This window comes from Corvus brachyrhynchos, unplaced genomic scaffold, assembly GCF_000691975.1.
Source record: "Corvus brachyrhynchos isolate BGI_N302 unplaced genomic scaffold, ASM69197v1 scaffold70, whole genome shotgun sequence".
In the NCBI taxonomy this organism is placed as follows: domain Eukaryota; kingdom Metazoa; phylum Chordata; class Aves; order Passeriformes; family Corvidae; genus Corvus; species Corvus brachyrhynchos.
In genome coordinates, this window is record NW_008236217.1 from 787,820 (window position 1) to 805,263 (window position 17,444).

At 36.5% G+C, this 17,444-nt stretch overlaps 1 protein-coding gene across 1 annotated transcript in view; it reads left to right on the plus strand.

Annotated features, from left to right (window-relative positions):
• LYST (lysosomal trafficking regulator) overlaps window positions 1-17,444 on the plus strand; it is a 65,759-nt gene that overhangs the window by 38,301 nt on the left and 10,014 nt on the right. Inside the window, 19 exon segments of the mRNA XM_017745202.1 lie at window positions 405-557; window positions 1,750-1,941; window positions 2,482-2,660; window positions 3,654-3,860; window positions 5,145-5,321; window positions 5,795-5,871; window positions 6,793-6,981; window positions 7,714-7,859; window positions 7,948-8,044; window positions 9,107-9,168; window positions 9,529-9,584; window positions 10,582-10,734; window positions 11,077-11,321; window positions 12,031-12,097; window positions 12,978-13,134; window positions 13,532-13,672; window positions 14,076-14,293; window positions 15,609-15,839; window positions 16,537-16,726. Coding sequence (XP_017600691.1) covers window positions 405-557; window positions 1,750-1,941; window positions 2,482-2,660; window positions 3,654-3,860; window positions 5,145-5,321; window positions 5,795-5,871; window positions 6,793-6,981; window positions 7,714-7,859; window positions 7,948-8,044; window positions 9,107-9,168; window positions 9,529-9,584; window positions 10,582-10,734; window positions 11,077-11,321; window positions 12,031-12,097; window positions 12,978-13,134; window positions 13,532-13,672; window positions 14,076-14,293; window positions 15,609-15,839; window positions 16,537-16,726 — 2,937 coding nt within the window.

Sequence of the window (17,444 nt, forward strand, 5' to 3'; positions counted from 1 at the left end):
TGAGGGAGAAGGGAGAGTTTCCTGGTGATGCATCTTTCTCTTCTAAGTCATACTCAAATTAGTAGTTTTCCTTAGGAGCCTGCCTTGTGGTCAAGAATTGTGTACTGCTAATCTGAAAAAACAGTGACTGTAAAAGTTCTTTAAGGTTATTTAAATGGAAACATTCTGTGCCGTTTCATGTAGCTTGTTTTGGAGTAATCAAATTCAATGGCTTTTGTATGAGAACTCATTTCTGTAGTGTTTGTATCTGTGGAATAGTGAGCTGACTTTGTGTGACTCCTGTAGAATCTAGAGTTTTATAGCTCTTGACACATTTTGTGTTTTGACTTGTTACAAACATCTGGTAAAAATTCTTGAGGAGTTGTAAAGTAGGTCATGTATACTTTTTATGCCTCTCTCTCTAGATATGGCAATTGTTCTGCAGTTAAGGGTTCTTCAAGCAGCCATTGAATTAATAAAAACCACAGCAAGCCAAGATGCTCAGGAGCAGGCCAGTTCAGCCCCATCACCCTCAGCACCACATCACACAATGTTTCAAAAGCGCAAAGGCATCGCGGGTGAGTAGCAGAAGCGTAGCATTCTTGTACTTTCTCCTGTATGTATTACTTGATGGTTCCACAAGATTACCTTCTTTTGGGATTCTCTTAAATTCGCAAGTTGCTTAGTAAAGATGCTTTTAAAGTGATTCATAATGCTTGTAATAGCCAACCTCACAGTAAGATAATGCCAAAATCAAGTTAGTGCTTGTAACTAACACTGCTATGATGTGAGGATTGCTTCGTTGCAACAGCTTTTCATTAGAGATCATCCTGAAATAAATACCTGCCACTCCAAATTTATACTTGGAAGTGCCACTGTGGTTTTTAAAACCTGTGTTCCGTTCTAGCTTCAGCAGTAATACTTTCCCAGTATTCAATAGCTTGTCAGTCCTGTAGAGGTTTTGGAGTTCTCTGGCTGTAAGTTGATTTTGTATGTTTCTTATAAATGAAGCTGCATTAAGGACTTCACAAAAGATACAATTTAACAACCTGTCAAAGGCTTGTTATTCCCTGTTTACTATGGGAATGTTTCTCTTGAGATGGTCATCTTTTGAGAACCCCCTCCATCAACCTAGTGAAATGTTATATACATATATATTAAGTATAGTGAAATGTTTTTATATTAGTGAACTTGGTAAGGCACTAAAGGTAAATAGAAATAGTTATTTCCAAAAGAAGGAAATACAGTCAAGGCCTGCCAGTTCATTTCAAGAAAATTCTGAGGAATATTCTTGTAAGTTAGATACTGTGCTTCTATTAGTGGCAATAGGTATGGTACAAAATGTGTTTGATGATATGTCTGGCCCATCATTTGTGCTGATGAACCCACTCTGCAATATGTGATATTTTGTTGCATCGCTAGTTTTTAATCCTTTATCCAATTTATACAATAAAAAGAGGAATAAAAGTAGTGTGTTCCATATTTTTGTGCAAAAACATTTGAAGTTATATGATAAATCTGATCTTGAGACTAACTCATTTTGTGGTATTACTTATTATTTGAAATTTATATATTTATTATCAAAAAGCTTTAAAAATTAAAAACAAGAAAGACAAAACCACCCAGTGACACTTCTGTTCCCTTTGATCTTGATGTATTTCGAATGTTAGTTTCCTTAAATGATGTGGTCTCTTTGGATGTAAGCAGTTGCTGAGTGATTGAGTTTTTCTACATTTTAGTAGAATTCTATTCATGCTTCTCTCCTTAAAGGTTCCAGGAAGTTTTCACTTGCTCAGTCTGATGCTCTGCTGGTGAAAATGCGCTCACTAGCAAGTGAGGAATTCAACATGATGATGCAGCGGAGAATGAGCCAAGAAAATCCTATCCAAGCCACTGAGTCTGAGTTTGCACAAAGGTTACAGAGGCTGACTGTTCTGGCTGTTAACAGGCTCATTTATTTAGGTAGGATTTCTTTTTGTTTGTTTCTGTTTTGATGACAAATGAATTCTTGCTTTTGCAGTGTTGAAGTGTTAGGAAAGTCGTACTATTGACACAAGTTTAATGGATTTAGCCATAAAACATCATTCTCTGTGATTTGTTTCTCAGTATTATGTAACTGGCAATCTGGGTAATGTTTTTTATCTGAATGAACTGAACAGTTGTTTTATTTCTACATTAGTCCATTCGTGTGTTAGCTGCCTGAATTATTACCTGAAGATTTAATTGCCAAAGGGAGCATCTGCTCTCTTAAAATGCAATTTTTTAATGAAATGACTACATTAGTTATCAAGGCTTGATGACTTTGAGAGCTAGTTCAAATTCTGCAAAAGCAAGAGAGAATAAATATGGTAAATATATCAGCAAAGACAGTGTTTGATATAATTAATATACAAATATAATCTTGTACTTTCTCCTGTATTGTACAATCTTTTAAATATAAAGGATTGTAGGATTATCACGCTTGAGACAGTACTGATCAATATGTACCTCTTAAAATTTAAGCCTCTACCGAAGAGTGCCTTGATGTACTGGGTATAACAGAAAATACAAGTCAAAGCAGACTTTCAACATCCCAACTGGAAGTTCCTGAAGAAGAAAGCCAGCAAGAACTGACTAGCAGAATAAATCCTTTTCTTAAAGAAATGGTCAAAATGTTGGTGGAAGGAATCAAAGTATCCATTGTAAGTAATTAGATGCTCTCCACATTGAAGCGTTCCTTTATTAGGAACTTTCATGCATAGTGTATTCAGTCCATAAATGCTTTTCTTACTGCATCTCCCCATTCAAGTGTGGCTTTAAAAACCCTGTTCAGCTTCCCAGTTACTCTGCAGTTGTAAAATAATAAATTGATCTGTTCTGATTTTTTATCTTTACATTTAGCAAAATTCTGCTTGAACAAGAACACAAAACTTAAATAGACTTTCTTGCACTAAGCAAATTTGCTTGGTGTTTTAAACTTCAGCATTTAGGTTTGCTGAAGCCTATAAAACCAGATCTTCTGTGCCTCCACAGGTGGTGATTTTCTGAGCAATTTGTGTTTATAGTATTTTTTGGAGTTGGGAAGGACAGATTTCTCTTTTTTTCAATTCCTTCCAAAGGGCTGAAAGTCTTCTCTTCTAACATACAGGTGTTAGCTTGTCAGCCTTTCCAAGGTGATCAGTTTTTGCTTGGATAATATGAAGAGTGTTATTACTCTTTCTTAGGTCATCTTGGTAAAAGTGGTTCTACATAATTTTCTTTCTATCTCAGAAAAATTACGTTTGATAGATGGATTATCTTTCCATTGTGCCATACTTGTAGCACTTTGCAAAGATGGCAAGTTTCTTTTTGTGAACACACACATCTCCTTCCAAGGCATGGTTTCTAATCTTTTGAGGTAATCTGTTCAGAAACTGGTGATTAATGTAAAAGGGCTGTTGATTAAAATGAGCAATCAAAAAAACCCTCTGTTTTTTAAATCCTCTACATCACAATTTTCACTTTCTGGATTGTTTTAGTTGAATGCCTTTTAACCCATAATAATAATCACTGTACTAAATTAAAACACTTATTTTGGTAGATGAAACTTTGTCTTGTATTTTGATCATATTAACTGTGTTTATTTTGTAATGTGAAAAACTTGGTAGAAGTAAGCCCTAGCTGTGTAATATTAAAAAGTTGTCTCCATTACTAAGGGCACCAGCAGAATGAGCACTCCAAAACAGCAGTGGAACAGGATCCTCTTGTTATGTAAGGACACATTCCGTACGCAACTTGGGAGGCTTCTTGTGCATAGCTTGTCTCCTGTAAGGCCGCTGCAGGAGAGGAAGCAGGCTTTGGAGATGCTACATGAAGTAAACCACCAAGAGATTTTGCGTGACTGTCTTAGCCCAACTTTGCAAGTAAGCTCAGGAGTGTTTGAGAGAAGTTTTTAAAACCTCTATTCAATTGTTTTAGATGTTACAGTTATTTAGAACTGTATGTGCCTAGTTGTTCACTGCTATTTTAGCAATGTTTAGTGACTGACAATTGGCATACAAAAGGCCTGCACGTACCTCTGCAATTGCTGTGCTGTCTTGAGGACAGATAGAATTAAGTCTGGGTATGTTGATGCTGTTCTGCATCGAACACCTTCCCTGTGCAGTGTAGAGACAAAAGGTGGTATGAGTTTTAACATGAAGGATTTTACTGAGGAAGCTAGGAATTAAGGTACCCTAAAATAGCAAATTAAGGAAGAAATTATCCTTGCTTTGGAATTCTTAACTGCAGACTTCCTGAAGCTTGTAAGAATTGATTTCAACCAGATTTTAAGAAGCAGTCAATCCTCAACCAAAGCAGTACTCTCTCTTTCCTTACTTAGCCTTTATCAGTTCTTAAAGTGGGATTGTGTATTCCATTTTCTTAAGTCAAATAGCTGAATAGGTTCTCCCTGCTTTTCTGAGTTTGTCAGAAGAAAGCTTTTTTTAATTGTACTCTGTTAGTTCAAGCTTGAGAGCAAGCATTTCTTAGAGCCACAGGGAGAAAGCAGGTAGGAATGTTGCAGTTTGAGACCTTCAGGAACTGCAAGAATGAAATAAGACATGCCACAATTTGAGTCACTGTATACTAAGAAGAGAAAGTATTTATTGGATTCATTTACAGCACTCATATTTCTGATCACGTATACATTATTCAAATAAATAACAGTTTTACCAGGAAAAAAACCCCTCTTTTACTAGCAATGGCTTCTGTGTGGGAGTGTCATGTTGAGTGCATTTAATTTATGGCTTGTGTCTGCTTAACTTCATTATCTGTCAGCTCTAATTTGATTAATCAAATGAGGTGTAGCGTTCTTGGCAGGAAAAATTAGAAGTCTCTGGCACATATTTCCTGAAGTATAAACAAGGCTGCAGGAGCTGAGTACTCAGGGAGAAGAAACAGTTCTCTTGCAAGCCATTTGAAAAGTCACAAGATGCTGGGGCAAATCTTATTATGTGAGGATAAAATTCAGCATGTTTTTCTAGTTTTATAAAAGTTTAACCATTAAAGCTGACATTTTTTAAAATTAGAGAATAATTAGTAGAAGAAATCTGTGCAGTCTGCCTAGAAAAGGGAATAAAAGCGGAGGGGAAAAAACTGCTCAGTGTTGTCAAAATGAGAGTGACCATACATCTGTATTCCCCTCTTTCCTTCTTTTCATCTTCTAGCATGGGCCTAAATTAGTGCTCTATTTGTATGAGTTAATGCACAGTCACAGCGATGGGATGACCAAAGAGCAGCAAAGATCGGCAGGAGACTTAATGAATACATTGAAAAGTTGTGGCTATAAATGCATTCCCCTGAGCCCACGACCAAAACCAGATTTAATAAAAGCATTGAAAGAGGTTTGTGAATAAAAACTTTGCTTTAAAAACTGGGTGTATTTGAGACAGTTGTCTTATATGGGATCAGAGTTTAACTGCAGCTTGTAGTATTCTTTGGTGCATGGCTTATGCTTTTGGGAATTCTCTTTGGGTTCTAAATATTTGTGTCACATACACTCAGCACTTCACAGCAAGCTCAGAAGCTTCTTGGTTAAATGTATTATTTAATCCAGATGAAGATGGGAGTTCATAATAAGCTACTAGTATCTCTTATTGTCAAGAAATTTTTTGATTTCTTGCAAAGAGAAAAATTATATATAAATATAATAAAATGGCAGTAACTGAAATGAAGCCTTGCTGGCTTTAAATGCTGTGAAGATATCAGCTGAACAGTTTTTTCAGTCTTCCTTTTTTAAATTGGCATCACCTTTAGCTTCTCCTTCCTTATTTTGTCCACCTGAGAAAAGAAAGTAATGTGTAAAACTTCCATTCAGGATCAGAAGAAATATGAGATGGAAGAAGGTGTAAACAGAGCTGCTTGGGAGAAGACAATGGCTAATAATCGACAGAAGTAAGTACCTTAAAGGGGCTGCAAGAACTCTAAGAAATGTCCTCTGTTCATCACTTTCCATTGCAAAGTTGCTGTGTGGTTATTATGGATGGGGTTTTTTCAAACTAGCAGCATCACTAGCTTTCAAGCTTTTAAGTTTACTGTTATATTACAGGCATATACATTTTGGTAGGTTGCATAATAAATGGCATTGTGTGAACCTCAGAATACTGAATTGCTTTTTTCCACATTTGGCATTTCACCCTTAATTTTACGACTACTGCATCTGTCCAATCACTTCTCCTGTTGCTGTGGTCTGTGCAATTAAATGTCCCTGCAACTAACCCTGATTTTCAACTAATAAAATACTGTATTCAGTATACAATTTGAATACTTTTGTGACCTATGTAGACTGCTGCTCCTTGGCGTAATTGTAAATTTCTGTACATTGTGGTAGATTGAGTTTTCCATTAATTTACATTTCAGGCTTTGCCATAAAAATCAGATTTGAGATGCACACACAATGTGCTTTAAAGTAGGCAAGTGCAGTAACTGTAAAGGTCAGCTCAGTCAAGTCCACACAGACAAGTGTTAAGACTTTATTATGTTCAGTGGCTTAGGAGATTTAATCAGTGGTAAATTAGTGTCCTTACTCCAGATTTTTACTGTAATGAGTATACATGAATTAGTCAAGCATGGTAATATATAGCCATTGATCTTCTGACTGGCTTGTCTTGTCTTTGGCCAAAAGTAATAGGTTTTTTGATGGCTAAGAAGCAGAAGGTGTCCATGAATCTCATGTAGGCTAAGTTGCTCTGCATCTGCTGTAACAAGAATTCTACATATCTACTGCTAAACTGATTGTATTTTATAAGGCATATTGGTGTCTTTCCCTTTTCAGTGTGTTTATCTGACATTTTAAAACACAACTCTCCTCCTCAGTCTCTTTCAACGTCTAGATACAAAATCTAAAGACATTTCTAAAATAGCTGGAGACATCACACAAGCTGTGTCGCTGTCGCAAGGAATGGAAAGGAAGAAAGTAATCCAGCACATCAGGGGAATGTATAAGGCAGAGCTAAGTGCCAGCAGACATTGGCAGGAACTTGTTCAGCAGCTTACCCACGATCGGTGAGTTTTCTCATCTCGATGAAAAAGTGAGAGAGACTTGATGCCTGACATGCACTTCTCATGCTACTCAGAGGCATGTGAAATTGAGATGATATTAAAATTAGAATTACTTTTGCTAACCATCTGATAGTAAGACTTATAAAAGACTTGATTTTTTTTTTTACCCTATCTTTTTGGTGAGTAGCCAAGTAGTATTTCTATGCCATTTAGACAGTTTTTTTTTTCATCATATACATTTTGCTGTGCCCAGTAAAATGAAGAGTGTCCTAAAGTTTTCATATCTTTCCCAACATAGATGGAGTAAAAAATTTTTTTTGGGGTAATGTTGCTTGTATTAGCATGTAGATGCACTGTTCACTAAATAGTGTAGAATAAAGGATGTTAATGTTGATAACAAACCAAACTGTTATTTTCATCACTGCAGAACTAGTATTATCTCATGTTTGCAGCAGCAGAATTTTCAAAATAATGTTGGATGCATTGTATTGCTGTTTTCATTAGAGTAGCTTCAGAATGGTCTTACAGCAGAAGCTTGTAAGAAGTTATTCAGTGGAATAGTACATGAAAATAAACTACAGAATTTAGTCTCAGTATTTTTTCAGAAGTAATTGTCCTGTGTACTACTGTGCAACTTCTATCTTTCTAGTAGTTGAAGAAGAACAGAATTAATAAGTGCATATTCTGCCTCTGCTGCCAAACTCCTAACTTTTTTTTTTTTTTTTTTTTGGTCAGTGCACTCTGGTATGACCCAGTCTATTACCCAACTTCTTGGCAACTGGATCCAACAGAGGGCCCAAACAGAGAGAGGCGCCGCTTGCAGAGGTGCTACCTAACTATTCCAAACAAATACCTTCTCCCAGACAGGCAAAAACAAGAAGGTAATTAAAACATCTTCTATGCTGGATGTAGTGTAATGTCTGAATTGTAATGACTCTTGGTACCTTATTATTTGTGATTTCTTTATAGGTGTGATTAAAACTCCATTGTCTTACTTATTTGAAGACAAAACACATTCTTCTCACTCCTCTACTGTAAAGGACAAAGCTGCAAGTGAACATATAAGGTAAGTTTTGGATAACACTTGCTTCCCTTTCTTATCTTTTCCTAATCAAATGAAACAGCTGTCACTTTTTTGTCTAAATAAACTATTTTTTTTAAAAAGGTAGTGGGAAATGAGACAAGTGACAAAAACAGTAGGCTTCTTGCTTTACTCTAAAGCAAAATACTAGAGCTACCAAATACCATCTGGTGTGCTGTGGATAGGACTTTTGTGGGATAACCGGACAGGATATCTGATTTTCATTTAGTATCTCTGACTGTCCTAGATATCTAAGATCTGGTAGGTCTTTCCATCAGTGTTCAAAAGCAAATTGTGTTTTCATCCTCTCTGCTTTTATCATTGCGTTACTCAACTCTGCAGTTGTGTCAATTTGCCACCTGTTAATACAGCCTAAAACACATCCAAAGAAATATACATGCAAAATAGACTAATGAGCAAGTCTAGAAAGTTGAGGTACTATTTTCTTTTCCTCTTTGGGATATGAACCATTAGTCACGTTGGACAGTTTTTTTTCAGCTGTAACCTTGGAGGCTGTTGGCTTTAGTGAGGAGGTTGACAGCTGGACTGACAATCTCACAGAGTCAGACCTGAAGCCAGTAAGAATTTACCCATGAGAATATTACAGTGAAATCCACAGAGAAGGCCAAGAAGATAGTCAATGAGAGAAGATGTTCTGGACACAAGGGGAGGATGTTCTTGTTATGGGACATTGAGAGTGTACAAGGAAGAGCTTGTGGATAATATGTAGCAACTATGTTTTTGCTTGTATAGCTAATTGTTTTGCTGTCTGAATGGTCATTGTTTTTTAGACAGCCTTGTCACTGTTTGCTAAGCAGCCAATCTCAATTAGGCCACAGCATCTGTGAAAAGGTATAAGGATAGCAGTAGAGAAAATAAAAAATCTTTCTACCTTTCTTGACTATGGATTATGACTAGTGCATGCTTTTATGTCCACCTCAACAAAACCACACTTTAGGTCAGTTTTAGGTCTGCTGAAAGGTACATAACTCTGTAAGGATAGGCATTACCATAATCCATAAGCATTTCCACTTTGAAATATTTCAGAGTTAATAGAAGATGTGTAAGTGTAGCACCTTCTAGAGAGACTGCTGGTGAACTGTTGCTAGGTAAGTAGAATTTTCAGTCTTTATAAATATATTTTTGGTGTAAGATTCTGCTGTATATATAAACCTGGCTAGTTTTTTTAAGTAATTGAGCTGTTGCCTGCCTTCTTGTGGATTAGATACTTTATATGTCAATTTTCCCTTTCTTCTTTACTGTTTGCATGAGTGCTGTTTGAACTGCCGTTGAGTTTTAAGATCTGCAGACCACTTGCAGGAATATGTGGAATGATAAATTGTATTTCTGTTAAGTACTGTCTTGCCCCAGGTGCTATTCTTAGCATTCTTAACTCTTGAATAATGTTTATATAACCCAAAGATGCATTGTGCAATATCATGTACGTTTTTATAACTTTTTTGCTGTAGGAAAATGTGGCATGTATTTTGTAGAAGATAATGCTTCAGACACAATTGAAAATTCGGTAAGTGTCAGAACATGTTGTCCAGCTTTAATTTTTCCAGACTATGGCCATGAGTAGCTTTCTTCTTCAGCAATTTCAGTGGCAGTAGCACTAGAGTTAGAGATCTCTGGACAAAGCCAACCAAACTGATTAGTTTGGTTTGTGTTGCATAGCCCTGGCTATGGAATTGGTGGTGATAGAAGAAAACAGGAAAGATGTGGGCCTGGGCCTGAGACTGGGAGGGAATGAGGAAGGGGTGATGTGAGAGGCTTCTGCACCTTGCAGTCCATTGCTTTGAGTTAATCAGCAAATGCACAGAGTTTGCTTTGATCTGCACCTGAGAAGTCGCCTTAGTGGAAGCTGGAACACTATGAAGTGCAGAAACTCAAAAGTTTATGAATTGTGCTGTGCTCCACAGCATCTGAATCTTGACTTTTACATTATATATGATGTTCTAGCTCTTCCCTTATTCAAGAGGACTATTTCATGAAGGAAATGGGAACTGACCTAATCCTTCTGATGTGTTAATTGTTTATCCATCCAACAGACATGTAAAAGTAATCAAGATATAGATTGCATTCGTGAAAGATTTAAACTGCTTTTACAGAGCTCTTCCTTGCATCTACTAAACAGACAGCTCCTGTGGTTTAGGATGCTACCAGCTGCTTTGTCCTTCACAGAACTGTCAGAGCTGGGATTCACAACAAAGCTTTGCTTGCTCTGATTGGCTGTCCAGTATTTTAGCTTAAGAGCCAGTGAAAATGTGGCATTGCTTGCTAGTGCTGGATAGGGAACTGGAGCAGCTGAGGAGCATGTGTGATGTTCTACCCACTGCCTTGAGGAGAGTGGAGGATGGGGAAAGTAGCTAAAGAAAATCACAACGAAGTATTAAAGCATTGCATTAAAATTAAAGTTTGCCTTATGATATGCTGTATTGTTATAAACTGGCTGCATTGAAGGGTTTCTTGTTTGGAAAATCCACTATTTAAAATTACTTTTTAAATTGCAAATTCTACAGAGTTTTCATGGAGAAACTGAACCAGCATCATTTTCTTGGACCTATGAGGAAATTAAGGAAGTTCATAAGCGCTGGTGGCAGTTAAGAGACAATGCTGTGGAAATCTTTCTAACAAATGGCAGAACTTTACTCTTGGCTTTTGATAATACAAAGGTACTGTGCACCAATGCAGAGTAATGCACCAAAGCATTTTGCTGTGTCTTTATAACATGTATATTCATGCCTTAGTTTTTAAAGAGACCTGTTGCATGGACTGTTGCTGCTAATTAAATTCTGCCTAATACCTTTGAAAGAACTTCTCAGCTAAACTTCTAGACAATCATAGGCATGTTGTAAAACACATCTCTGATATAGTAAGACATTAAAGAATCTTAATAATCCTAGACATTATTCTATTACAGTAGATATCTGGAAATACGTAAAATGAGAGAAACTTAGTCTTGATAGTTTTAACCTTTTAAATTGTGTGATTAAAGGTATGGTATTTCCTTCTAGGTCCGTGATGATGTGTACCACAACATCTTGACTAACAATTTGCCTAACCTTTTGGAATATGGAAACATTACTGCTTTGACCCACCTGTGGTGCACAGGACAGATTACTAACTTTGAATATCTGACTCATTTAAACAAACATGCGGGCCGTTCCTTCAATGATCTCATGCAATATCCAGTATTTCCTTTTATACTGTCTGACTACACCAATGAAACGCTGGACCTAAATGATCCCTCGGTATATAGGTAATATGAAATGCTTGAAACCCTTTTTTTCCAAATACTTTAACTGATCACCCTATATAGCTTTTTAGCTTTGTTGTACTAAACTGCAGACACGCACAAATGGAACTGTTCAGGGACAAGCCACATCTGTAATAACTTGGGCTTTTACAGTAAGTGGCTGCTTTGCCTGGGATATTGAAATAAAACAGGTGTGGAGATGCAAATGGAACGTATTGGACTTCCATTGTCCTAATAGGATATGTATAGTTCACAGATTTAACATAGAAGCTGTATGTTTAAATTCATATGATTACAGACTTCCTGGCCAATTAGCGAAAATTAAATAGAAAAGGAAATAATATTGTAAAATACTTGGGCAGTTACAAAATCAGTCTTCATTGTGAATGGATTTGAGTGAATTGTCCCACCCTAATAAATTTCTGTTAAGCTGATTTAACATTTGTGTGCACTAAGTCTGCCTTTATAGGAGGCCTCTGATTTGACTGAGGCACTTGGCATTTGCTTGCCTGTTACTGTGCTATGGATCTGAGTTTCCCTTTAGCACTAACTAAAAGTTGTTCTTTTCTTTTCTGAACTTTCATGAAAAATGTTATGTTTTCCTTGTCCTTTTAATTATATTAAAGGCATTATTCTTAATATTGTATTATTAAATTATCTGTGTTAATATTGTAATAAAAATTACAACATATCAGTACTGCTTCTGTTGCAGAAACCTGGTCAAACCAATAGCTGTGCAGTCTAAAGAAAAAGAGGATCGTTATGTGGATACTTACAAGGTAATTTGGATAACTTTTTCTTCTTGCCTTTGTCCCATGTATAAATGACACAGTGGCTTTAGTTTCTGTAATGTATATTTATTGGGGAAGAATAAACCACAAATACAGTATTTCCTGGCTACAGAACTCTTATTTCCAGGAAACATTTCCTGGGAATTGTTTTATGACATGCTTGGAACTTGTGTTTGTTCCTGTACCCAAAATCATAAATCAATTTAGCCTATCCATGTGATACTGTTGAGGAATTTAAATGGGTACCGCCTCATATCGGAACATGTGTACATTTAAAGAATGCTAAAGATCAGGAAGATAATTTACTGCTGTTTACTTGACATTACTTTGGTGGAATTTGTAGCTATTTGTTCTGTTTGATAACAGAAAGGCTGTTTTCCCTCACATACTCTGTTATTTTAACATGCCCTACAATGATAATGATGCTTTTTGATTTTTTTTTTCTCTTTAACATGTATTAAAGGCTGTAGGAAATAGCAACATACTGGGGAATTAAAGCATCTGCAGCTGGACTTTCAAACTTGTCTGTGTCACCATGGTTGGTGTATTATTTGCAAATACTGTTTTTCCATGACTCTGCTGTATTAGAAAACAAGAGGGGGGAGTGGGGAAAAGTGAAAGTAATAAATAGTGGAAAATAGGTCATTTAAATTGGCTAAACACTTCAATACCTAACTGGATTGTAAAACTGATTGTGTGTCTTAAAACATTTAGAAGTGTATTTGATTCCAAATCACTTTTAAATGTATGTTCCTGAAAAGTTTGAGAGTTTATTCCTAAATGATTTAGGCAAGCTCTTATTTTTGTTGTTGGAATGCATCTAAGGAGGAGGTTTGTGATTTTTTTTTTTTCTCTACTATTTTTCTAGTATTTAGAGGAAGAGTACCGTAAAGGAGCACGAGAGGATGATCCAATGCCCCCTGTACAACCATATCACTATGGATCTCATTATTCTAACAGTGGAACTGTGCTTCATTTCCTAGTTAGGCTGCCACCTTTTACTAAAATGTTTTTAGCTTATCAAGGTAAGGTTACATTTGCTTGCACTTGCCTTTCATATCTGGGCCTTGTTCCAATGACCCAGGATTGCTGTATTTTGCCCTATTTAGCATAATTTTTCAGTTCCAAACAGCTGAGCTCAGTAAAATTTAATCTGGTATGCTTTAACAGTAAGTAGATCCATTCCTGAAATTATCAAGCTAGACCATAAAGCTGTTCATCTGATGTTTATACCTTTGTTTCTATAGCATAAAAATCTGACCTTTATTTGACTTGCAGTCCATGTGTAACACAAAGCAATTGAGATAAGAGAATTCTAAATGCTCTCAGCTAACTGGAGGGTAGTTAACTATGTGAAGTTGCAGATGTGCAACTGTTAGGGTCCATCATCAATGTAACAACTGAGTTTGGATTTCTTTACAGATCAAAGTTTTGACATCCCAGACAGAACTTTTCACTCTACCAATACAACCTGGCGGCTCTCTTCGTATGAATCAATGACTGACGTAAAGGAGCTTATACCAGAATTTTTCTACCTTCCTGACTTTCTAGTTAACAGAGAAGGTATACTAAGAGAACAACAAAACTATATACCCAAAAGAGTTGTATGATTGAGCATATGGGTTGAAACTGAGAACATTTATATCCCTTGGCTGAATATGCTAAGCTGTAGATGTATGGGAGAAATCTGGCACAAATTTGTGGGATATGCTAAAAAAGCTGCTATGTGGGAGTTAAGCTAAGTTTTTCCCTAATTTTGTCAGTGGGGCAAAGGAGTTTGCTGTTTTCTCATTTTTCCATTTGAATGAGTATGTACAGCTGAATGTGTTTTGGAGAGACTTGCTAATGATGCTGCTTTGTTGATTGTTAATCACTGTGCTTAGTTGTTAAATTTTGTACAACCCTATAGACCTTTTTGAAGTTACTGTCAACTAAAATGTTGGATTATTCGCTCCCCTGATTCTAGGTTTTGATTTTGGAGTGCGTCAAAATGGTGACAGAGTTAACCATGTCAATCTTCCACCTTGGGCCCGTAATGATCCTCGTCTGTTCATCTTGATTCATCGTCAGGCTTTGGAGTCTGATCATGTTTCCCAGACAATCTGTCACTGGATTGACTTGGTGTTTGGTTATAAGCAAAAAGGCAAGGCCTCTGTTCAGGCTATTAATGTCTTTCATCCTGCAGTAAGTATTTGTTTGTTCACTGTCCTTAGTAACTTAATGGGGGAGAGTTTGGTCTGACTTGCTTGGAAAACAAGATCTCTTGCTCATGAAGTATTGAAGAATAAGAAAAGGCTTTAACCATTTCAATGTCGAACTGTAAGATCCCAGGGAGTATTTTGAGACCTGGTGAATTGTTGTTCCTCTTTCTTGCCTTGAGCTAGGTGTGGGGGATGATCAGGTCTGGGGGTAAAACCCTGTGGATAGTTGTTTGCAGTGGCTTGCAGTAGTCTGATTATTTTAACTGTGTGTATCTGCTTCTGCCTAATTCAAAAGCCTTTAATTTAGGCAGGTGGTGCTGCAGCTTTTGATAGGACTAAAATAGTTCTGATTGTCCTAGGCTCATTGTGTTTTACTTCATACATGTCTTGTGTTCTGTCCCTCTAACGAGCATTTTTCTCTACAGTAAATTTAATTTCAAGTAAGTCTTTGAATGTAAAGACTTCCAGGGTTTCACTACTTTATTGTAACATGGATATCTTGGATTGTATTTTTTAGCTTCAATCCTTAATATCACAAGGTTTTCTCAGCAGGTAGTCCTGGTTTTAAATGCATTCAAATGTTTTGTGTTTTTAGTGTTTGTTTATGGCTGGAAAAGTGAATAAAACAGTAGTGTTTGGCAGTGATGGCTTTTGCAAGTAGCCATCTGAATACTTCCCTTTCTTTTCCTCTTTTGTGCTTAAGTATTGTTTATGTTAGTATCCTGAGCTTCAAATGTTAAGATTGTCTTCATTTTTTAAAGTGAAAAGTCAAGGCCTTTGGTGTGACTGAGGAAAAGTGTGTGGTGCACAATTGGAGAGGCATGAAAAAGACAAGTAAAAGGAAATAATTTCCACTCTCTTGAAGTATGAGGTTTCTTTCTCCTTCCTTAGCCCAAAAGAGAGCTTTAATATGCTCATTAAAAAGAGGTAAAGGAAATAAACTTTTCCAGTTCTTTCCAATTCTTTTGTTTATCATCAGCAACCCTTCCAGTTTTGCAGATTGGTAAAGGTCTCAAAGAAAACCTTTTTGACAGAAATTAGTCATGGCATTATATGTAGGAGCAGCTTATATGATAATCCTTGAAGTGGTAGTTTATTCCAATGAAGAGGACATGACAAGGTTACTGTTCTCAGTGGCTCTTTAGTCATCAGTCACTGTGGGATGGCTTCTGGTCCACACCTTAAGCAAACAACTCAATATTATGCCTCTGAATTTGTGTGTACGTGTTGCAAAATCTTTCCCAAAGACAAACCTGACAAGCTTATTCTTGCCCATCCCCTTTCTTTTTTCCCTGTAGACCTATTTTGGGATGGATGTTTCTGCTGTTGAAGATCCTGTTCAGAGAAGAGCCCTTGAAACAATGATAAAAACATATGGGCAAACGCCTCGCCAGCTGTTCCATGCAGCACATGTTAGTAGACCTGGATCCAGGCTTATCATGGAAGGAGAACTTCCTGCTGCCATGGGATTACTAGTGCAGTTCGCTTTCAGAGAAACCAGAGAACACACTAAAGAAATAATCTATCCAGTATGTAATTTTCAGTTGCAAGATGGTTTAATTACTATTCATATGCTGTAATTATTGTACCATGTATCCTTGGTTTAGAATTTTCTCCCTAAAAGTGCTACTTGCTATATAGTACTGTAAAGAAAATACACAAAATTAGTAAGTGATAGTGAAAATTACTTTCATGGATTTGTAATATTTTGTGTAAACTGAGATCTGAGGTTATCTTGGTTTTGGTAAATAGGTGTTGGAAAGCATTTCACTTAACCAGTTTTATACTTTCAGTGATGAATTGTGGAATCTATGTGCAGACCTATAGCAGGCGAACACATACTGTGCTTTCTTCCATCCTCAGCTTTTTTACTGCCTGTAGGATAATTAAACTTTCTTCACTTCAAACACTTGTTTTTGCCAAAGTCCAGTCAGAAACTGAATCCTTGGATTTAGAGAAATCTTTATTTTTCACTAGACTACCTGAACTAGAAGCTTGCTGCCTATGCCTTTAAAGAGGTAGTAGAACTACTTTTAAGTTAACAGTTTAACTGATGGTACTGCAGTGCTTTGAACTCATCTTTCTATTGGTTTTAGAATAAATATTTCAGCTGTCCTTAACATGTGATTGCTTACAGGAAAGTGACATGAATCATTCTCCATTACTAATGAAATTATTTTTTTCTGAAACTTCTATAATTTTGAACCTTATCTATGCTTGTTTTAGAGTCCATTACCATGGATAAAAGGCTTGAAATGGGGAGAATACGTTGGTTCCCCAAGTGCTCCAGACCCTGTTGTCTGCTTTAGCCAACCGCATGGAGAAAGGTTTGGCTCTCTCCAAGCTTTACCAACTAAAGCTATCTGTGGTTTGTCCAGCAAGTTTTGCCTTTTGATGATATATAGCAAGGAGCAAGGTATGAATTTGTGCTTATTCTCTATATGCACAGTATATGTGAAATGAGCCATGGAAAAATTAAATCTAATGCTACTATTGTTCTAAGTTTAGTTGCTTTTGCCAAAGATTAGTTTATAATTCCATTAACATCTTCCGCGTGTGTGGTATCTTTACTGTGGATTTTACTTGTAATTTTCAAGTCAAAACTACAGTAGAGGCATTCTGTAATTAAGTTCATATTTTTCATTGAAGTGACTGAAGCGTGAGGATTTAATTTTAGAACTTGCCAGCAGATTGAGTCCAAGAACTGAAGAACAGCTGAAAAAACTCCTGTGGCAACAGAAAGGAAAACTTAGGAAATGGATTTTAGAGGCAGACAATGAGAAAAGTTAGCAGTAAAGAGGCAGAGGCGAAGGATCTTCTGCTTTCAGTTAAAGTTCTTGGAGGGATTCTTGTTGAGAATATACAAGCAGGTTCTCACAATCTCTTTTGTTTTCTTGGTAGCATATTCTAGTGCAGGTTTTCCAAAAGTAAATCACATTTAATCAACAAAAACAAGTAACATTTTCCTTGGAGTTATGACCAATTGTTTCTCTAGCTGTTCTCAAGAGATGCAATGCTTCTGCAAAAAAGTTTTGTCCAGGTTGCAAACTGTCTTTGGAGAAGACCAAATGTTCATTCGATCTCTGAAAACTGTGTTTGTTTATAATACATTACAGATTATGTAGCCTAATGGA